The 23697-nt window shown below is 40.0% G+C and overlaps 1 protein-coding gene across 1 annotated transcript in view; it reads left to right on the top strand.

Moving 5' to 3' along the window:
- Window positions 1–19502, top strand: part of EPAS1 (endothelial PAS domain protein 1) — a 73254-nt gene extending 53752 nt beyond the window's left edge. The window contains exons 7-16 of the mRNA XM_031060015.1: window positions 4772–4878; window positions 9575–9722; window positions 10461–10669; window positions 10994–11181; window positions 12043–12153; window positions 13819–14303; window positions 15387–15510; window positions 15600–15717; window positions 16285–16467; window positions 17175–19502. Coding sequence (XP_030915875.1) covers window positions 4772–4878; window positions 9575–9722; window positions 10461–10669; window positions 10994–11181; window positions 12043–12153; window positions 13819–14303; window positions 15387–15510; window positions 15600–15717; window positions 16285–16467; window positions 17175–17326 — 1825 coding nt within the window. The 3' untranslated portion in view covers window positions 17327–19502. The remainder of the gene's footprint in view (window positions 1–4771; window positions 4879–9574; window positions 9723–10460; window positions 10670–10993; window positions 11182–12042; window positions 12154–13818; window positions 14304–15386; window positions 15511–15599; window positions 15718–16284; window positions 16468–17174) is intronic.
- Window positions 19503–23697: the final 4195 nt, after the last annotated feature.

The following is a 23697-nucleotide window of genomic DNA, read 5'->3' on the forward strand; positions in this document are numbered from 1 at the left end:
GTGAAGTGGTGATACATGAACCCAAAGATCCACATTTGACACAACTGACTTCTGGTATATGCCATATTTAAGTGTAAAATGTGACTTACTTCTTTTGTTAATAACAAAACCTTGATTGAGGTAGACAAAATGAGTGGGTGTGACAGTCCTGGTGAAGATTTTCATGTACACATGTAGGTTTTTTTGCCTCACAGGGCAGATACACCTGGCCAGGCCATCCATCCTGCTCAGTAGTGGCCAGGGGTCCCAGAATTTTGCATTTTGGGGTTTTTTTTCCATTGGCTAGGGTTAGAGTAGAAGCAGCCATGAATATTTTTGAGAGGAAATGTGGTTAGTTGGCAAGACTGCCCCACTGCCTGCTCTAGCAGGCTGACAGAGTGCTTTACCCCAGCACAGTGTCTGTGTTGGGCTTTATTATTTTTTCTCTCTTTTTTTAAACTCATTCTGCTTTAAGTATAACTTTGCTTTGTTTGTTCCTCTCAAGACCAATTTAACTTCAGTAACTTGGTAACAGTTTGAATACAGAAAGACTTTGTTAAGAGATCCACACCCTCACACACACACTCTGCACAGGGCCCAATGAATATACACCCAGCTATTTTTTATAAGCAGTAAACATTAGAGCAGTCTTTCACGGAGCCTGACTTCTCAGGCCTGATGGTTCTTACCATACTATTTTAACTCAAGAAATGGTATACAATAAAAAGCTCTGTGCTCCTATAAAGGGACAGAAAAGCACAATTTTAGGAAAAACAAAAATACTTGAACTAGCTTATCTTGTAAGAAATGCACCCTTGAAGCAGTGGGTTTTGATTGCTTTGCCATGTTTCAAAGAGATAAAATTGGGCAAAGTTGTACAAACCTAGAAATAGAAGTCAGATCACTAATTGTGTACCCTAAGCTCAAAATTTGCCCTTAATCCATGTCCCAAAAATTCAATATTACGATACTTCTATATATTGTATATTTAAGGGAAACTGAAATAGTGCTCAAAACACACTTGAGTAGTGGCAGCTGGGACAGATGTCCTACTGCAGATGGCTATTGCCCACCTCTTCACTGTGTTTTCTGAGATCTTGACCTCTGTACATCCTGATGATAAGTTTAGCTCAGAAAACTGAAGTGCCAGTCTGGCAAAAATTAAGATTCCCCAAAAGGTATTTGTGTTCTCAGAAACAAGCTGGTAACAGGAAAACAAACAGCCTCACAGCCCACCTGTCATCTTCAACAAAAAATTATTATTATCTTACTAATGAGCATTCTACAGATGCAATGGAAACACAAAGCATTCCATGACAGGAATGCCATCCAAAACCACCATACAGTTTGTTTTCTAATTTTGTCATTCCACAGCTTGCACAAAGAGCAATTTTCTGTCCAGTGTCTAAACAAAAGTAGAAGTCTTGTGCCTGAACTCTGTTGTGTAAATGATCCTTTGGTATTATGGGACGTAGACATTTTCCCTATTTTCTTAGCTGTGTACTCCTCCTTCCCATAGTTCTGTGGGATGCCTTTTCCTTTGCATTTAGTCCTCTGTGTGTTCACTTGGCATTTTGTGTTGCTAAGAGGCTCCTGTGGAGAGTACACAAAGTTTAGAGGGTGCACCTCCCTGGCAAACCTCAAAGTAATGCTCAGGTGAGGTTTACAAGGATCTGTGCCAAAGCACTCACTGCCTCCTGGCCCAGGGGCTGCTCAGACTCTTGGCTTTGCCCAGTCTTGGGAGAGCCACAGGATGGGTGTGATGGATAAAGGGATAGCTGCCCACTTCAACCCTGGTTCATAATGTGGCATGAAATACACTCACCTGATTTCCAGCCCTGCACAGCCTGCAGCTTACAAGATTTTTTTAAGCTTTTCAGGGTCAGCAGCAATGTGGGAGCAATAAAGGAGGGTGTGAACTGCCAATTTATGCACCCAGAACTACTAGAGATAACAACTATTGGAGAGAGAGTGTTTTTTTGTAAAATAGTGGTATTTAAAATGTATTTAGGAAACACTGCCAGCCAGTTTTATGGGGGTTTTGTGAGTGGGAAAATGGAACATTCTACAATTTCTTTTTTTTTTTTAAATCATGTCAATTGGAGGAGTCTTCAGAGAGAAGTGGAATGAATCTGGATAGTGTTAACAGATGAACAGAGCAGTCAATGAGAGTATAGGGGCTGTTTAGCCACTTATTATTATTTTTTAAAGTAATTATTTTAAAACAATTACTCTTCATTAGTATTTCACTGTTACCTGGTGTGGGTTTAGAACTTATGTGGGGTTGTGGGTAATTTTTTGATATCTTATTTTTATCTTTTCATGTAATATGAAGTTGCTTGTAGTAAAAAGATACTACCATCACTTGCTAACTTCCATCCAAGATTACATTAGATCTAATTAGATTTGACATTGTCACAGCAGGATTGCATCATAAGTAATTCTGTGCCATGGAATGACAAGAAGAGTAATTTTATAGTGAGGGTGCTCATTATGGACAGCAAGGAGCAGTTTGAGAAGGGGAATTACAAGACTGGAATGCATGAATTTTGCATAGAGTTTACCATTCCCATATGAGAAGAGTCCCTCAGCCTGCTGTAATGTGTATTTTTTGTTTGCTATATCAGTTCCACTGCTGACTTCCATGAAGGCTGTAATGTGGGTTTGGATTTGCACTGGTGCTGCTGGGTACATGGTGCTTCTGTTTTTCCCCCATTATCTTCATTTTGTTTTCCTTCTCCCTGCTCAACCCCCACTTGGCTCTCAGCTCCCAGTGACTGGATTAAGAGTAAATACTCAACTTCTTGAATTTTAAAATCCTTCCACTTGCAGTGAGCTCCAAACTAACTGGGATGGCTTTATGGTATTGAGCCATTATACAGCCAAAGGCCAGAGTTTCTGATATTAAAGACCCTGTATTTACACTGGTCCTGCTGGCAAAAGCCTTTGGTCACTTACACCAGTGTGTCCCAGCTGGTTGTGTAAAGGCAAGCAGCAACTGTATTTTGTGAGCCTTAATTTTATTAGGGCTCTTTCAGTATTTGCTGTTTTCTCATGATGATTCAGCTTTGATGGCCAATTCACTGTGAGAAGTACTTTTCAATAAGAAAGAAAAAACAATTGTGGTTTCAGAAAAAAGGTTAGATTTGAGTGGGATGCAATTTAAAAGAAGCTTGTCAGTGAAGAGAGTAACAAAAAGTCTTTGAAACCTGGATGCAAACCTTTCCCCTTTGTTGGTCTAATTTTAAATGTAAATAAAACTGGAAACACAAACAGAAGAGTAAGTTTTTGAGGGGAACCTAATACAAGCTACAGCTTTTGCTCATCTGAAGTATTATAAGCCCAGGTTCATTCCGTGGAAATCAGGACAGAGAATAGTTTTCAGAGTGACAAAACCAAGGTGTCCTGGGGCTATGAGCTGTAGAGTTCTGTGGAGGTGGAGGCAGGGAAAAGCTGACTCAATACCTTGGCATTCAAGCCATACACAAAATAGTCCCATCTTATGTGCCTTCCTTGCTGGAGGGGGATCCAGGAGATGAATGCCATGCTCTTGCTCTGTTTGTTTTACAGTATTTACATGTCTGTCTTGTAAAGACATGCTTGTGTCTAGAGGACTGGGCCAAAGCTGTCCTTCCAGGGAGTACACAAATCTGAGGATGTCTCTTAAAAGTAGCAACAGCACAAATCAAATGTGGTTGCACATAAAGACATTCTGAGAGAGTGGCATAAAACCTGGGCTCTGCCACTAACAGCTGTGAGGTGCTGCAAGATGTGACCATTCCTTGCAAACCTCCCAGATTTTAAAGATTTATGAAAGTGTTACAATTAGTTTGTGTGCTGCTGTTCTCTGTATTACAGGTTATTATAAGAATCTCGGAGGTAGGAAGATGCAGCCAAGAGTGTCACTGTCTTGTAAACCAGAAGATAATCTTTGCTTTTGAAACAATTTTTCTGTACTTCTTTTTTTAACTTACCATGTTTCCTGTAAAGCTGTGTGTAATGGTATTTCCAATTCAAATAAAGCATTTTTCTTCCACCCCCTCATTAGAGAAAATCATCTGCACAATTTGATGACCTATTTTCATTGATTCAGGAACCTGTGAAAAATCCAGCCTTGCCTCAAAAAGACTCTGGAAAAAAGGTCTAGTTTTTGAGATCATAGCTTTCTTTGCGTAAAATCCTACTTAGTTTGTGGTTACTTAGTCACCCAAGTAACCTAATCCATATGCCAGAGTTTTCAAATGATTGAGAAAAGACTAAGTAGATGAGCATTTTTTTTTTCCTTTTAACTGCCCATAATTTCTCACCTGGCATTTTCATTTATTAAAAGCAGTTCCCAAACCTTTTTGTGTATTTTTTTTAAATGTACACATACTTTTAAACCTGGTGGCACCAACCACTACCCCCTCACATGTCTTTGATTTTCAATGGTGGTTGTTGGGTGTTTCTGCATGTAGTGGGCAGCTTGAAAACTTTGTCAGTAACAAAAGCTGATACCTTCTATTACAGATAGCATGCAATAGGCATAGGAGAGTTTGCAGTGCACACACTGACATCCTTAGGAGTTTTTGTTCGAGTAGTAGGACAAGGCAGTTTATCCTGAACATGGGGATATTTCAGAATGTGATCAGAAGTCCTCTATAGCTCCTCAAGTGTTTGGAAGCTTAGAATTTCTCGTTTTGCTTTTTTAATTCCGTTGGTTTGAAGACTTGAGCTGATACTGCCCTGCACATGTGAGCGTAAGACTACAGTGACCTGAATTTTAAATACTTGCTTTTTTTTCTTGAACAAGAATAACAGAGTTGATTGGATATCATCCAGAGGAGCTGTTGGGTCGTTCAGCATATGAGTTCTACCATGCCTTGGACTCGGAGAGTATGACCAAGAGCCATCAGAACTGTAAGTCACTTTCTTATTTTTCTTTGTCGTTTGCACGTCAAGCATAAATTGTGGGTCCCTCAATACATAGTTGAAAATACAAGTGCAGCCTGTGTGCAGATACTCTCCAAGAGCAGTATTTACACCAGGTAACTGTGCTTGTCTAGCTGAAATCTGCTGCTGGTCCTTCCAGAGAGTCTGGGTTTTGCTATAATTAAAACTAAACTTGGGTGTTAGAGGGAAGAATCACTGTCTCTCTAAGGTACAGTGCAAGGTTCAGCTGAAAATTTGAAAAGCTGAGTTAGGCAGTTCTAGCCTGATGAGAAGAACATTTCCTGGTAGCCAAGAAAACTGGTATTGTTCAAAAAGAAAAGGTATTGGTTGGGGTGACCTAAATGTGGCCTTCCAGTACCTGAAGGGAGCCTACAGGAAGAATGGAGAGGGACTGTTTTACAAGAGCATGTAGTGACAGGACAAGGTGGAATGGCTTCAAACCAACAGAGGGTAGATTTACATGAGATATTAGGAATAAAGTCTTTAGTATCAAGGTGGTGAGGCACTGGAACAGGTTGCCCAGAGAGGCTATGGCTGCCCCATCCCTGGAAGAGCTCCATGCCAGGTTGGACAGGGCTCAGAGCAACCTGCTCTAGTGGAGGGTGTCCCTGCCTATGGCAGGGGCTGGAACTAGGTGATCACTAAGGTTCGTTAAAGATCCCAAGCCATTCTATGATTGTCTTTCTCATGTGCTGTTGGACTCAGCAGACAGAGCTAAAGGGAAATAGGAAGAGCCTATTGCAGTGTTTTTTTGAATGTCTCTCTTTTGCTACCAAACAACAGCTATCTTCTCCATCCAGAGCAGATGTGCAAGGAGATTTCTTAAAGAGATACTAATTATACAAATAATACCTACTGCCAGGAACAGCTGCTTCTTGTTATGCCTATGGGAACTGCCAGTTTTAGCTATTCTTCAAGTAAAGTATCTGAATTATTCTGGCAGCAGAGATCAGATCCAAGATCCCTCTCTTCAGCAGGCCACACAATTTCCATCTCTTTCACATCAGGTGTCTTAAGATAATTGGATTTAAATCTTCAGTCTCTGTCCTTAAGAGTTAGTGCTTTGGCTGGAGACAAGGTAGTGCATTAATGTACAAATGACATTTCCCACCCTTGGCTGTTATGGCCCCCAAACCAGTTTATTGGAGAGCTCTAAGCAGCACATCACTAAAACCTCTGCAGATGCTCTTTTAATAGAAACAAAGCAAAGCAGCTAGACTGGAACCTACAAGATCGAATAACAAATTCCACACACCTTGGAGTTGCTGTGATGAAGGCCTCTGTCCTCAGAAAACAGCCCATGACTTAGGTCACATCTATAGGGAATTGGCCACCAAGTAGATTTACAGAAAGTATTTCTGTACTTCCCAGAAAAAATTTGCAGCAAGGAATAGTTGCCTGACCTTAAGGGGTTAGCTCCAATGGCAAAGATTCAGGACAGTTTTAAGCTGAAATGTTTCTTGAAAAACTGTTTGGCAGTGATGAAAGTTGTGTGCTGTAAACCAGTGTTGATATGAATCATCCTGTTTCCAAAGCTGCTTAAAAGAAAAAAATAGATCAGCCCATACTCAGTGAGAGGTATATCTGGGCATGTAATTTTAAAAATTGTTTCTTAGGTAATATGTTAGTGTTTTTACAAATAAAAATATTAATAAGTGATATTTATAGATAGGATGTTAATATATACTGTGCTGGGCTATTGAAAGTCATCCTGTGAAATCGGGGGTGTGCTACACTGGTGCTTTTGAATCATTGAGCTGGATTTCTAAGAATGGGACACTACTGGGAAGGAATAAAATGGGAGCTGGCAATCCATTTGGTAACGGGAAAGAGAGGGTGAGCAAACCCATCTAGTCAATGAAATGGGAGCACTGAGTTACTTGTCCATGTAGAGATTTCTGGAGAGTTTCTAGTACGCGCTGTGACCAGGCATTAATAGATGTTACTTCTCATTCCAGCAATTCAGTTACCCTCACATAGTGCAGTGTGTGTGTCCAGATGCCATTTGTGCCCACTGAAAATGGCCATGTCCTACAAACCTGCTGCAGAGTACGAGGTCTGATCAAGAAACAGAATGAGGGCAAGAGGAAGTCTTAGAGGGGTGGTGTTACACCAGCAGAAATCCTCAAGGCACTGCACAGGTTATAAGTGTTCAGGATCAAACTGTTCTATAGGATTTATGATAACACAGGATCAGCATGGATTATCTTTTTACTGTTGGAAGCACAGGACCAAAGCCTATTGCTGTGATAAATGTGATTTCCCGCAACAGAACCATGAGTTTAAATCACCAGCAAATTTGACCCCTTTAGTTTTTTTAAGATAAACAGTTCCTACATCTTCTGGGACCATCAAGTCAGAGAACAACCCCAAAGCAAAAGTGACAGCAAGGTGTGACTTGACAAAACACACATAAACCCTTCAAATAGGAAATGCCTGGGTTCCATTATGTGTGCCATTGAGATGCTGTGTAATGCAGGGTAACCAAGAGCAGGTACAGAGCTTATGCAGACCTTGTTCTTCCAAGCATGTGGCTATATAGAACTTACTCATTTTCCCTGGCCACATCCCTTTGTACCTGGAAATAGCCACCTCAAAATTCATGCTCAGCAGACTTGCATGTATTAAACGATAATTTTTATTAGAAGTATGCTATGTATAGAGTATATCTCCTTGCAATTATGCAGTCATCAATTCTGACAGTGCCCATCAGTTAGCAGAAGTTCAGCAAGCCTTCCAAGGGAATCATGGTTTTGTGTTCTATTAAATTTGTCCTTGCCTTCCCCCACTCTCTCCGCACAAAAATAAGGAATATAATTGGAGACTATTTCATTGACATCTAACTAGTTCTGTACAGATACAGGTAATGTATACTTTTTAAAAAGTGACAAAAATAAAGAGAGAAGTGATAAGTTCATTCTGAAGGCAGAACCTTAAATGTAGCATTGATAACAAAGTCAGCAGTTACAAGTGTATTAGTAATTTATGAGATTACCCCCTGGAGGGATTCTGCTGTACTTTATTATATCAGAACATGACAGGCTTTGAATAATAATAATAAAAAAGATTAAAGCAGTAAAAAGCTTCTTTGTAATGTAACAGGCGCCTACACTGTGACTCTTATTGATGAGCTGATGATTAGGAAACAGTGTAATTATGTTTCACAAGCAGAGCAGAACAGTCCAGTCACTAAAACACTTTGAAATGAAAGCCTTTTGATTTTGTTCCACCAGAAGTATTTAATCAATAAAAGTAATGTTCTACTTTGTCTAAATAAATTAAATGAAGGATGATTAAATACTCCTAGGAAGAAAACAAACAAACTTCAGAAATAGAAGGATAAACACAGCAACAAATATCTGCAAAACAGTTGTTGTATTTCACAGGCCTGAAGTTGTAGATTTGTATGGTGGCGATGTAGGAGAGGCTGACAATAGCTAGCTTCTTTTAATGGCCACACTCACAAGGAATTTTTCTGTAAAAAGACCACGGTATCAATTTTCCAGTCCTCCTGAGTCAAATTGCATTATTTCTCGGGCAATAGTTTGATGGCATATTTCTCTTGGATGTAAAAGATGTTTAAAAGGAAAGGTTGCCAATGTATGGTCAAAGGGTTTCGTTTGGCCAGTTCCCACTTCTGCTGCTATTCAGTGTGACTATGTCTGCTTACAAGTACAAGCTCTTGTTAGTGCAAGTACTGCTTGTCTACTCTAGCCCGGATTTTTTTGCCATTGATTGACGTTATTTTTTCTACAGTGACAGCTTTGAATTACAACAGACAGGACATCATAAAACCTTACATCTCAGAAGTCCAAAGCTCCACACTGAAAACTCGTTCTCTGCAAATATTGCAAAATATTGGGGGATAGCAGGGTGACAGATTTCACCCTTCAAACATTTAGAAGCTTTAAACCCAAGTTGTACCATTGTCAGTTTATAGTTTGAGAAACACAGGATAGTTCAAAAAAACAGAGTTAAATGAACATTACTTGATTTGGATCTTGGTTTCTTCTAGGCTGCTAATTCCAAGTTTTTGCTTGGAACATCACAGTTCAACCAGAGGGAGAAATACAGTAGTTCAGTTTTTTTTTTTTTCTCTAGACAAAGCAGTTCTGTTTACCATTCTTACTTATTCTTATTCTTTTGATACCTTTTTAAGAGTGATAGTGCTACCATAAGAGCTTAATGTAAAAAAAAATCTTAGCAAATATAGCTTTTAAATCACGTGATTTTTTGTATTTATTGATTACCTAAATAAGGAAACTATAGTTTCCTCAACAAATTCACTTTTCTACAGATCAATTACCAAGACATTGCTACAATGAGGACTCAAGAAACATGCAGTCAGCAGGCATTATTTTGGGAGTTGAGATATTATATTAAATTTTTTTAATTCCATATTCTGATCTGAAGATTCAGACCATCTCAAAACTCAAATGCCAGAATTCAAATTTTCAGTCTTGGGTAGAACCCTCAAATTAACAACCCCTTTCATGTTTCAAATGGATGAATTTTCCCAAAGTTAAGCACATGCCTTGTCCACAAATGCTTCAATGCACATCTGCGTAATGAAAGCTCAGAAGTGGGTGTATTTAAAACAAGTGTTATACGTTGTGTATTCCTGTCCTGATGCATTATTTATATCTCTGCCCCCTTTTCTCAGTGTGTACAAAAGGTCAAGTAGTGACGGGCCAGTACCGTATGCTGGCCAAGCACGGGGGATACGTATGGCTGGAGACCCAGGGAACGGTGATTTACAATACCCGAAACCTGCAGCCCCAGTGCATCGTCTGCGTCAACTATGTGCTCAGGTGGGTTCAGGGCACACACGTGTGCATTCACGTGCTGCAGAAACACAATATTTGGAGGAACTTTTCAAGGGTCTATTTATTCAACGTTGTTGTTCCAAAATCAGTTTAGTCATGTTTGTTCAGTCTTGTTTACTGATGTTAGACATCGATGAAAAATGTGGCGTGCCTGTTCCCATATGCGCTGTTGAAATACATCACAGCCTTTCTGCTTTGCAGAGCAGCTGCTGTGCTCATACAGCAGAGTGTATGGTCTGCACTGAAGATTTTATTGTGCAACACAGCTGCTAATGTGTTTTGTTTTTCTAATGCTGTGACCAAGAGATAAAACTAAGTAGTAACTCTGTCGTATGTTGCTAAGAGAAGCTGGTTACAGCCTTAAAAATCAGGACCAATCAGAAGTTTTGCCTTCATTTGGCAAACTCAAGTTTTTTGGTTCCTAGTTGGGGCCAAAATAGGAAATACTTATTTGAGTGATAGTCTGGGTCATTACAGCCTCAACTACATCCCTTTGAAAAGCAGAGCAACAAAGCCCTGAGTATTCCCACAGAAGTCCTGACCACACTCTCTGCGTCATCCGAAATGGTGGTGCTCAGCAACGCTGGAACTGTGCCTTGCCTGTCAAGAGCCTGGCACGCAACCGAGGCCAAAGTGCTCCTACAGCCCCAGCTTGTGCTGCCTACTTTATCCACATCTTTCATCTTTATGGTACAAAATGCCTAAAACCTGTTCTCTCCTTAGTGAAATTGAGAAGAACGATGTTGTGTTCTCCATGGACCAAACAGAATCACTCTTCAAGCCTCACCTGCTGACAATGAACACTGCCTATGACAGCAGCATCCCTGTGACAGAGAAGAGTGACTTCTTGTTTACTAAGCTAAAGGAAGAACCAGAGGAACTTGCTCAGCTGGCACCAACACCTGGTGATGCCATTATTTCCCTGGATTTTGGTTAGTATTTCTATAAATTATTTTTGTGCAACAAAGAACCACATGTGAGCCTACATTTAGAAACTTAATAGACGAAGTCTGTGTGTTGTGTGTACAAATTGTGAGTAATGGCTAAAAGAGCCCACATGCTCACACCAGTGGAAAATTTCTGTGAATGGGAGCAGGATCAGGCTTTCTTGCTGACTAAATAATGTGCATTAAGTCTATGCCAACTTATTGTCATGGCAACTAGGAGCAGTGTTTACTTTTAATGAATAGCTGCAGTTATATCATAACACTGCGCCAGCTAGAAGTATTCATTAATATTGTTCAAACCCCATCCAGGAACACAGAAGTTTGAGGAAGCCACTGCCTTCACCAATGCTGTTTTGACACCAAACAAAGCATGGCCAGTGGAAGTGAAAAGCCACCCTGCTCAAGGTGAAACACTGACAATACCATCCTTTACAATGCCTCAGATTGCACCTGGCAGCAGTACTCCAAGTGCAAGCAGCAACAGTAGCTGTTCCACGGTAAGAGGAGCTTAAAAAAACATTAAAAGCATGTTGTGTTTTGTATCCAAATCCCATCAATATATATAGACAACATTTTTGGGTGGCAGTCCTGTCTCACTTCTTATTAGCAAGGCCCAGAGTATCTCTCTTCTTCCTATACTGCATCATGCCTTAAGAATTAATAGGAAAGCTATGAAATGGGAACAATATCCTGGCTTCACACTGCAGTCCTCATTTTCGCCCAGCTGTCCCTCTAGTAATTACTGTAACATATTAAAAAACTAGTAGGAGAACATGCTACCACCTTTCATGGAGCTAGCCTTATATAAAAAGCCAATATATAATTGTGTGGCCACTGGGATCATTGCCCCAGAGCCATCCTCCTTCTGTTAAGTAGAAGCTGTAGCTTTTAGGAAGCTTAGCCAAGTCAGGCTTTTGAGAGCAGCTCCTTGGAGTTTCCCACTGAAGAAATGAATCTGCTTCCGTGGCACTGCCCCAGGAGCTGGAGCCACTCTTAGCAGAGGGCAGCCAGTCTTAAGAAAAGCACAGAGGTATTGCTAAGCATCTTCTTTCTTGACAAAAGTATTTAATGGTGTACATTTCTTGTTCGTGGTCTAAGCTGCCAAAAAACATTTAAAATAGGATGACAACTAGGTTCCTGTAATGGGTGCCTATGTTTTGCACTGATGATCTTGTGTAAGAAAAGCTTCTGATAGAAGTGGACAGTTTTGGATTCTGAGCAAACTAAATACACCATCTGGCCATTCACTTTTCATAGGAAAGATCTGTTACTGAATAACAGCATGGTATAAATGACATGATGCTAAGCCAGTACTGTGGTTGTCTTCCTGCTTAGAACAAATTGTTATTTCCATGCAGCCCAGCAGCCCAGGAGATTATTACTGCTCTGTGGATGAAGATCTTAAGATCGAGGTGATTGAAAAACTTTTTGCCATGGACACAGAATCAAAAAGTCAGTGCACCTCCCAGGTAATGAACTCTCTGTTCTAAAAGCCACCAAGATCAGTCTCCTACTAGTAGTAGACAGTACAGCTGCATGTTGTGTGTGCAGATATTGGGATACAGCATTTAAACTGCATTTGCACATGCACACCAAATCTTTGATGCACATTAACAAAACAGTGCACTTCCAAAAGCTGCCTTGTCAATCTCTGTCCCTAACTCTCTGAAGCACAAGGTTTGGCATGTCATTGTGGTGGCACTGCTAATCACCAGAGATTGCAAAATGTGGAGGCTTCCGTAGATAGGATAAGGAATATAAGCAGCAGCAATTTGTTTTTAAATGCAGCCAAGTGACTAATGAGTAAACATCCTTTCTAGAACAAAATATAAATAAACTAATTCTTACAAAATGCCTAAAGGAGAGAGGGGTCCCCTCATAGCACACATCGCCTTTAACTACAAAAATGAAAACTCATTTTAGATATATGCTTCCTCTTTTGCCTCTTGGAGATTTTCAGAGAGACCTGAAAATTACGTACACATAAAGTAACACACAGTCTCCATCTCCTGCATTCTAATAATGATGTAAGTGTAGAAATTTCCCCTATAAATAAATAAACCCACTATTACAACATTACAGCAAGTGAGCTAGTGAATAAAAGGTGTGGGCCTGATTCAGCTTGCTTAACTTTAAATACTTCATTGAAATGCTTTGTGAAGAGCTTATACTTAGAGTCGAAAGAAAGGAACAGGCACTGCTGATTGGTAGCACAGACCTCACACTCATCTCTATTAATCCTACAGAAAGTTTGGGATGCTGTTGCCCAAATTAGGTACTTCAATTTGCTAACACAATTTGCAGGCTTAGGTAGGCTGTAATCCATGTTCTGAAGAAAGTTTGTCTAAGTCTGGACATAGAAATGAAAGCAAGAGAAAGAGCGGACAGATAGGAGAGAAGCATGGAGCAGGATGAAACTCACTGCAAGACTCCACATGTGCAAACTTCATATTGTCAAATTCAGCACCTGCTTGCTCAGGTGTGTCCCACCACATCAGCTGCTTTTGGTGGGAAAAACAAGTATTATAAAAGTGCTGCAGAGGTGTTATGAGCTGACTGGAGAGCCAACATTGATTATCCTCTCTGTTCAGCTCTGGTCAAATGCCAAGAGAAGTGAATGTGGGTGTGACTAGTCCTCCTAGGGAAAAAGGAACACAGATTTAAGTGTGATAGTATCCTTCTGGCTAAATTTTTTCAACTCCTGCATTTTTAGACACCTTTTTTAGTGTAGTTGGATTATGAGAAAGCTGTGTTTTCTATTTTAACATGAAAAAGCCTGAGGTTGAACTACATGCCACATGTTGTAGAGTCTTGGCAGACAAGTTATTCAAAGCTTAGTGAAACAGCATCTATTTCAGATCACAGTGATGCTGGAGGCTGCTTCAACAAATATTGCTCATCTGGGAGGTTTTTTCCTTCAGTTTGTTGTCTTAATTTTGCTGCTGATGATAATAAAATGAACATGTATGCTAGCATAGAAATAAGACATCTTTGAAGAGGAGTTGGCCAGTTTCATTAGGTAAATTTGGCATACAGTGATTTTTCAGCTTTGCATCTGTTAGTATTCCATATCACACTAACTGCCACAACTATTACTAATTTATAGTTTCTTTATGAACTTCATCTTTGCACAGACTGACTTTAATGAACTGGACCTTGAAACCTTGGCTCCTTACATTCCTATGGATGGAGAAGATTTCCAGCTCAGCCCCATCTGCCAAGAAGAAAGTCCTCTCTGTGAAAGTGCACAAAATACCCAGCAGCATCTAAGTAGCATGAGTACCATCTTCCAACCCCTCGCTCCTACTTCACAGAATCAGTTCCTCCCAGAGAAATATTGCCCACAGCTATCAAATGAAAAAATTAACTCTGGTCATGGGTCCCTGTCGTCGGTGTTCTTCAACAATATGAATAGGTCAGCACTGCCACCATACCATGACCAAACCAGCACTCCCCTGTCTTCAATGGGAGGAAGATCAAACACCCAGTGGCCACCTGATCCCCCATTAGAATATGTTCCTGCAAAATGGAGGCTCATGGATAAATACTCAGGATCCCTATCAAGATCCCCCTCAGGCCCACCAATAACTTCTCAGAGAGTGCCCATATACAAAAAAAGGTATGTTTTTCTGTGGTATAACTATGTATATTTACCAAATATATATTATGGGAAATGAGAAGGGTCATAATCTTGAAAATGAATTTTTTCTCAATTCAGCTGAAACAATTTGTTGTGATAGGCATCAGACTGCAGCTCTGGGGAAACTAATTTGGTGTTCTCCCAGTAGCAGGAGTGTGGAGGAAGCAGAAGTGGGCTAATTTTTCATTGCCTGTAAGGATAGGCAAATGAATTTCCTGCTGGTCCAGTTAAAATTACACCAGTAATTTTGCAAAGCATGCTTGACTTTATTTAAGAGCAGCACCAAAAAGACTTAACTGGTCCAGCATAGCAGGGACAGACACACACATACTTTCTTACCTTGTATATATTTTCTGCACAACAGAAAAGGGGGAAGAGAGAAGAATGAAAGTACATTGTTGCTGGCATATGTAAATACTACAGCCAAGACTTAAATTGCAGGCTCTATTTCTACAACCATTTTTTGTGCTTTCTTACACATGTGAACAGTATGTGATGAGATGTAGATCAGAGGGTGCAGTCCTAGAAGTTGCCTCATAGCTAGAAGTTTCTCTGTAGCTCTTGATTTTTCAATGTTGCTCACATTGGCATGTTCAGGAAGTACGTGAAGTAGCAATGGTCATTTTTAAACATGAAGCTGTGCAGTTTGCTTTTTGGGATTTCTTGTTGGCAGAAATACCAGTGTCTAATATGCATCTGTAAAGAAAGGGTTTGTCTCTAGTCAACAACTTGTGTGTTCATAGTATGTAAAGCAAGGGAACATGCATGGCTCTCAAATCCAACTCTTAAGAATTACATTACTTTCTTTTCCACAGCATTTTTTTGTCTGCCTGGAGATCCCTACAGGCTGTTTATGCTAAACTTTCATAAGTCTTTGATCCCAAACGTCAAAAGTTTCTAAAGATGGTAGGATGACTAATAACAGGAAATAAAATCATTTGATGTTTGAGATCTGTCCACTGGCAAGTCTCAGACACTTTAAATGTCTTTAAATGAAAAAAGAATCTGTATGAATGAACTAGATTATTTCGATGTGCACTCACAAAGCTCTCCTCTCCACAGGCCCCTGGATGCTTTTGGACAACGAGGCATAGATATAAACCCAGCAAGACTTGCTCTGTCTAACAGTTTGAAACTGAAGCGACAACTGGATTATGAAGAACAAGCCTTGCAACAACTGAGTGGGGTAATCATAAGAAATGCATCCCCTTCACAACTTTGGACTCACCATGGTCATCAGTCTAATTGTTTGTTTTGCTTCCCTTCTCATTCTAGGGAGATCCATCTGTCATTAACCCATCTCACTTAATGTGGAAGAGAATGAAATTTCTCAAGGGGGAAGACTGTTCCTTGGTTACAGAAAAGAAGTCTCTCAGCACAAGTGTTCTTACTGGTAAGACAAAAGAAAGTGGTTTTGCAATATTACATATTGAAACACCATTTTAAGACAGGCTGAATAGGGAAAAAAGCTTTTTCAAAAGGAAATGTAAATAAGCTCTGTAAATATTACACTAAGCTAAAATTAAAGACCAAGTTGTATCGCTAAGAGCTGAACAATTTAAAGGTACATTTGATAAATACCATTTAGTTGGTTTCACGGATGTTCACACACTTGCTTGGGAGGGAACAGAAAACAGCTTGATGGAGCTGTGTTTACCTCCTGCTGATCCAAGGTGTGAATATCTCACACCTCATCTGAGATGTGAATATCTCACATCTCAGAGATAGAACAGATACTGTTTCTCTACAACACTGTGTTTCCTTACACAAGCATATCTTGACTGCAATACTACTACTAGAGCTGGGGCTATTTCTAGATTTCCTTTGTGATAAGATGCAGATTTGCCTATGCTGTAACACCATCACACTGATGTTCACTTTGCTTTGGATCAGTATTACCTACTATAATTATTGCACTGGCTTCATTTAGCTTTTTTTTCCCCTACTATTTAAATGACAGATGAATTTTTCTGTAACTCGAGAGGTCTGAGCCAACCAATGAATCAACTGCAGCAACAGCAGCAGCAGCATCAACCCACCTGTGACAGTCCGGGTGAGAATTTGAAAGCAGGAGCGTTTCCCCCTCTGTTTTACAGTTCCCATTGTCAGGACTACAGTGTCCAGCCAGCTCATAAAGCATCAGGTAAGAGCTGTCAAACATAGAGATTGGAAAATGTTGGTATTTTGTTCCAATACTGATTCCATGAAAAAAAAACCACCAAAAATATGGAAGAGAAGGATGATAAAAATCAAAATACAGCACAAAAAATCAGTTTTGTGGTTTAGTGTGAAACTGTAATGTTTACATTTGTAATACATGAGAACAATATTTTTACCCTCCATTTCAGTTAAAGTTAACACCTTTTCACCTTGGAGGACCCATCATCCTCCATCCATACTCTTGTCTTGTGATAGAATTGATTATTACATCGTACTAAACAACTTTGCTACAGTGTTAATATGGAAGTTTGTAGGTTAGACTCTTAACATGTGCCTTCTAAATGTTAAAATAAGTAATTAAAGGGGACGTGTGTCTGTTCCTTTTAATACATGGGAGGAGTGACGTCAATTTAGAAACCATGTCTTTTACTACAGCTTTTCTCATCTGCAGCAATAGTTTTTCTCAGAACAATCTCAGTTTGAGGGTGGAGGTGAAAAATTGCACTTGTTTGTGTGACACCCTTGCAGCAGTTCAAGGAGGGGCAGAGCACAGGTTTGCTCTGACACCTGGAACTGCCGGTGGTTTGAGGCATATTGACATAAAAACAGAATGAAACTGCTGTAAACAGAAGAGGTGGGAGGAAATGAAGTGGCCTTTCTAGTCTCAGCACCTTCACTGCTGTGTTCCAGGTCTGACCAGTCGCCTGCTGGGGCCCTCCTTTGAGCCCTACCTGCTGCCTGAGCTGACGAGATATGACTGTGAGGTGAACGTGCCTGTGCTGGGCAGCTCCACGCTGCTGCAGGGCAGCGAGCTGCTGCGGGCGCTGGACCAGGCCACCTGAGCGAGCCTGCCGTCGCCCATGGCCCGCACTGCTCTAAACAGCTTCTGGTTTGAAATATATTTTTGCAGGTAGACAATTTCTAATACCAGTACACTTTTACAGGATTTTACTTAGATATTGAACCTGTCCACATTACCAAATAGTGGCCTTTTGAAGTTACTCACTTTATTATTCATATTAAAGAAATACATCTACTGTATTTTCTCTATTGCAATTAAAGTGGTGTTTAGAGAGTTTGATTACCCTCCCCTTATCTCGTTACCTGTAATTTATAGTCTGAATTTTTTTTTTAATTTCATGCTAATAAAAAGCTGTGGTATAAATGCCTCATCATGTGATACTTTGGCTGCAGTACTGCAAAGGTATGTTTTTATTGCCAAAGATGAATGAAACAAATTTGATCTCCAACCACAGTTTTTTGTTGATCTGCCAAATTAAAATCCTTCAAGTCTTTCTGTTTTCCAGCATTTATTTTATTGTAACTTTAATAACTTTTGGAAAAGCATACTAAGGAAAAATCCCAGCCTTCTGCCTCCCATGCCTTTCCTTCATTTTTATACACTTTGTTGAAAGAAATGTGAATGGTGAAATGCAATGTTTGTGGATATCTGTAAAAGTTGCACGTTTTAAGTTTTTTTCCTCAGAAGCAAGCCACATTCTCAGCTGCCTTAACCTGGCTTAGCTCTACAGCCAAGGGAGTCCTACAGATTTGCCCCAGTGGAGGATTTAGGCCTGTGTTTTCATTTGTGTTGAGGTTTCTTGTTTTGTTCTTTGTTGTTGCCTTTATTTTTTACACAAAACAGATTTTTTTTTAATTATTATCTCTCTCTGGGTCAGTTGTTAATCATCTCTTGGTACTTTTGCTATATCTATGACACAACTACTTTAAGAGCTGTTTCTGCTAGGAACTTGTAGTATTTGTTATGCTGTTGCTGATATTTCAGGAATCAGAGCAGTGGCCAGAACTAACACTTCATTTTATATGCCAGCTAGCAATATAATTGCAATACTGAATAAAAAAAAATCTCAAAATAGTATTTTCCAGAGTATTAGGCTGGCTCAGTTGTAATTAGACAAAAAGAATTAGGGATTGCATAGTGAGATGAATATCCAGCAGGGAGGTCCCTCATTTTTACTTGCCTTACATTTATTAGTAGCTAGAAAGTCATTAAAAGGCACATTTCCAAGCTCCTTTTCAACTATCATTAATTGTCACGCACATATTTGAAAAATAGGGCTTTGAATGCTTTCAAAGGGTTTTGAAAGTTTAAATTACAGAATCTCTCAAACAGCAAAAAATAATACAATAAAAGGCGGGTGAGCAGTTCTGACTTAAAAATGCATAAAAACTTAGATCTGTGTTGGGCTCTATCTTGTTTCCTCCACTGGTATAAATCACTGTAGATTCACTGAAGAAAATGAAACAGTGGCAAAGTACAAAAGGTAAAAATCTGGCCCAGAAACTTAGAACAAAAATATATTTTTGAGACTTCTGAGTCTGCTGAAGCCTGGTGTATAAAATTGCTTTATTTCATGCACTGACACTTGCATAGAGAGAGCCTTGGGTTCTTAGAGCACTTCAGAGTTCACTGTGCTAAGCAAGTCTTAACCACACATACTTAGAAAAGCTGAAGACCTTTTGTTATGGGTACATGATGTAAAAAAATATACTTCCTATTTTAGGCAATCTTTCAAGAGTTTATTACCAAAAATAATCTACTCATAAAGTGAAGTTATTACTGTGTGAAAAAATTTATTGTAAGCATCAACATCTGATGAAAATTGGCCATCCACATTTGACAAATTTGCAGTGGCACAGACTTAAGGCTTCAAGGATTAAAGACACTTGAATACTGCTCCTCTGTTCCTTATTTGTGTAGTTTCAGCATTAAAAATGTTATACCCTAACAGTTTACTAAAACACTCTGAAAAAATATTCTATGTCTTAATATTAATCATACTTTTAATCATAATTATTTCATGATCTATATTGCTGAATTCTTATTGACAATATTATAGCTGTATGGGAACTTTAACTTGATAAGGAAATGTATTTTGACACTGATACCTTATTAAAGTATACTGATCCTAAATTCTTTGTGACTCATTTGCTATGAATTTGTTATTTGTTGTATCATTGTAAAATAAAAGTATTTATTAAATTATTTATAGAAAATAAAGGTTTGCATTGATCTTTGAAGACTGAAAGAACAATCAAATGTTACCCATGTTTGAGAGCTGGGAAGGAGCCTGCCAAAGGTCCATACTATCAACTGCTTTGTAGGGCTTATCTGGCTTCCCTCAAATGAAGAATTAATTGCAGACCTGCAGACCACTGCCCTTCTGGAACTTGTCCTGTGGCTCAGACTGCTGCTTCTATTTCAAAACTGAGGAGCTGAGGGTGCCTTTTGTAATGCTACCCTTACAAAAAAAAAAAAGAGAGGGAAAATTAAGTCCACCAAATCAGTTTAGAGGCTGAATTGCCACAGTTCCAACCTGAGTTTTGGTGAAGAAACAGAAGCCATCATATTCCAGCAGTCTTGGCAAGCCCCTGACTAATGGGCTTTCCCCATCAAATCCTTCCAAGCCTCTGCTTCACCCTGACAGTAGTCATTAATCCCAGTGCTGCTGTTAAACAGGTCAATCCTTTTCCATACAGAAAATGCCAGTTGCGCCTGGGCAATTACACCAATCACACAGTAGGAGGACAGACACATTAAAAAATTAATTTCCAAACATGCACCTAAACTTCAGTGCTGTGTGGGAGCTGTTAATGCTTGGCCCGTCTGATAACTGCCTTTGAAACATGCAGTGCCCACACAGACACCAGTGGGCTGCTCAAGCAGCAGCAATTCTTGTGAAGAGCATGCAAAAGTGGGCTATCATTACCGCCTTTCTTAGACTGGACACTCAGTAGGAGTAGAAACCAAACCCTTACTTCTAAATCTGTTGTAATTAACATTAACTGTACAAAACTCTCCCTTTTAAACTATCCACTTTGTCTAAGTGTCCCCAGGACTAACTCAGCATAGCAGATCCTAATCCAACTGAGTATTGAAAAAAGTAATTGGAAAATTAATTTAAAAAACCAAAAACCATTCTCTGAAATAGAGATTAACCTGTTAAGATCAACTTCTATCTTTTCTTGAAGAGTGCAATAGCTAACTGTTAATATAAATTAGTGCAGTCAGACATTATTTTTTGGGGTGTCCAAACAGCTGATTGCTCACACACTCATACTTAAGAGGGTCCTGCATTCACCATTCCCACATTCAAATTGCTGAAGGAACATATTTGTAGTACCTTGAGCTGCCTATTTTCTTTCCCCCTCTAAACACTTCCCCCAGCTAAACACTTCTCATGTAGTGAGTTTTAGTGGGTTTTCCTTACATATATGAACATTCTGGGTAGCTAAACTCTGACAGTACAATTTACATACCCCAAAGACCCAAACCCTGGTCAGAAACACGATGCAACCTGTGAATTAATAGCTGAGTTTTCTTCTGCTAAACAGGGATTTATGGCAGCTTTTTAATTTTCTTTGCTCCCTAGCAGGCCAGCAGAAGTGCTTAAAATTCAGTGTACATCATCTTTCACTGCCTAAAGCACTGTTTCTTGGCATCAGACTTTGTATCTCTAACAGCACAGCACTGATCCCAATGATGTTGTTCAACACTCATTACATTCTACTGAAAAATTGGCCTATTTTGCCAAGCTCTCATGACTTGGGCTGGTCTCAGCCTCTGGCTGATTATCAAGTCTATCATCTTTTTAAAATGATCAAGCAACCATTTTTGCTAGAACACAGAATTCACTCAGGTAAGATTCATGATGTTTATCAAGGAAATACTTATAACAAATACAATATAGGAAATTCTCAACATGTGATTACTAATAAAAATACAAGAAAGCCCAGAAAACTTGGATAACAAAGTCCAATTGTCTTTTCACTGGAGACACAGGCTCCTAAGCCATACTGAGATCTGCAGACACTTCGTGATTCATCACACTCACTTGGAGCAGCAGGCAGAGCACACAGAAAACTAACACACAGATGCTCTAGTTCTAGGTGGTAAATGTTTCATCTGTTCTACCTGAGGAGCTTTATAAAGTTATTCACAGACATGCCACATACCTGTGTGTGTGTATATATATACTTTAATTTTTTTAAAGAGCTACAGTGGAGAACAGGAAATATTCTTCTACATCTAAATAACCAGCCTATTTTTAATTTCCCCTCCAACTCCTAATTATAGGCTTCCCAAGGGAGGAAGAAATAATTTCTAAGAAAAAATCAAGTCCTTAACAATATTTTATTAGGACAATGTCTGTGTCCTGCTCCCTTAGGACAAACCAACACACAGCACAAAGGCTGCCTTTTGGTTTCCAGGGGCTGTGTCTGAGCCCACTGTTGCCCGCAGGGGAGGCAGGGTGGATTCTTGCTGCTCCAGGCTCAGTTCATTGATGTTTCCTTAGTTAACTGATACAACAAAAGCACCATCCAAAGGCTCCAGTAATTGGGACATAGCCCAGTTTTGGGTGTTTGCATTAAAAATGTATTTGAATATACATTTTTTAAAAAAAGTGAGAAACACCTTAGCTACATTTTGTTGTTATTTAACTGAAAGCCAGCCTGAAGTTTTGGAAGCTTGTGATATGGAACATATCACAAGCTTCCAAACAGGTCTCACATGGAACATTTTCCTTGAAGAAGTCCTAAATTCCTGTAATCAAGGAGTTACTTAATTCTCTTCAGTCATGCCTCCCAGTTAGGAATGTGGTTAGGATGTCTCATTAGGGAACAGCAGCGAATTCCTGAGCCTGGTTTACAAGGACTACCTGCAAGCCAGCCAACACCAGCCCTTGACATGCTGCAGGCAGCAGCAGCTGTGTCACACCTTGGGTACTATCTGATGTGGAAATTCCTGCATCTTAACTTCACTTGTGCTGCATCTCAAAAAACCCAACTCCCCCAAACTCCTCACTTGAAAAGTCTGTGTTTAGGCCTTGGAATTACAGACAAAACCAGCAAGCTAGATCTTCAAAGGCACCAGCACCAGAAACCAGAGTGACTTTGTTGCACCAGGCATATTTTAATATTTGGGATCTGGCTGTTGATCTTTGAAGGACTGACACTAGCTCTAGGGACTGAAGCTGTCTCCCCACAGCACTGGCAAAGGCAAACCAGAAGAAAATACCTCAAGCATTGCTTCCTCCAGGCTTATTGGTGTCCCCCTCCAGTGCATAGTTCCAGGACCAAAGCTCCTTGGTAAAACACAGCATCACAGCACCACCACCTTGATGGCTTGTTCATCCATCAAACATCAAATATCCTCTAGTCTCTCAACAGCTGAATGTGTTTCTCAGCTGCAGCAAGCACCTGCAGACAATTGCTTAGACTTGACTCCTGTCCTTTCCTCTAACCCCGATGTGTTCCTTCCACCAGCCCCCAGTCCATGCACAGGTCTATGGTTTCAGCATTCTGGTTTCTGCTTCACGCTGCCTTCCCCTTGCCCAGCTCACCTTCCCCTCCTGACAAACCTGCTCCAATCTGTCCCATCTCTACACAGCTCTCATCGCAGGCAGCAGTTTTCAGCAAGGATTTTGGGACTTGCAGTGTGGGTTCTTTCTCATCATGCTCTTGCCTTGGCTGCCTGTTTGATGCAATGGTCAGCCAGACTCAGCCATTTTCACCCAAACCTCAGCCTCTCTGGCTTTTGGGTTGAGCTCATGTTAAAATGCCCAAACCCTATTCCCACTCTAACCACTGGGCATAACAGATCACAATCCTTTCCCTGACATGAACGCAGATTTTATGCTCCAATTTACAAAAAGTTAGTGGCATCCTCCCAGGAGCTGCAATACTACCCCTGAGTCATTTCAGACATTCTTCCCAGCCTGTTTCCATTTGCTATTCAAGCAAGCAGTGGTAGGATATGAATGAAAAATGTTCTGCTGGCTCACAGAAAATATACTGTCTCTTTTATCAGCCCCTTGACACAGTGCTTCAAGAAAAATCCCAACAAATTTCAGATGCACATATAATTTAAATTTTCAAAATGAGAGCGGAGTTGAGCAAGTTCCCCAGATGGCTGAACTCTGATCTGTAAAGCCAGAACAATTTCCCAGGCACAAGAGGAGCAGGATGGGTTTACTCTTTTAGTCCTATCAGCACCACAGAACTAACACTAGTGGGAAGAGAATCCATATTTGTGGCTCCCCAAACCTTCTTCCCATACAAATACTTGCTTGTTCAGGACAAGAATTAACCCTGAGACAGAGAGAAGTGCACACACTCGTTAGACTGCTGCCAAATGCTGCTATGCACTTCACAGACACCAACAAGCTCACAAAGGGTTTGATTTCAAGGT

Source organism: Geospiza fortis, unplaced genomic scaffold (genome assembly GCF_000277835.1).
Source record: "Geospiza fortis unplaced genomic scaffold, GeoFor_1.0 scaffold41, whole genome shotgun sequence".
In the NCBI taxonomy this organism is placed as follows: domain Eukaryota; kingdom Metazoa; phylum Chordata; class Aves; order Passeriformes; family Thraupidae; genus Geospiza; species Geospiza fortis.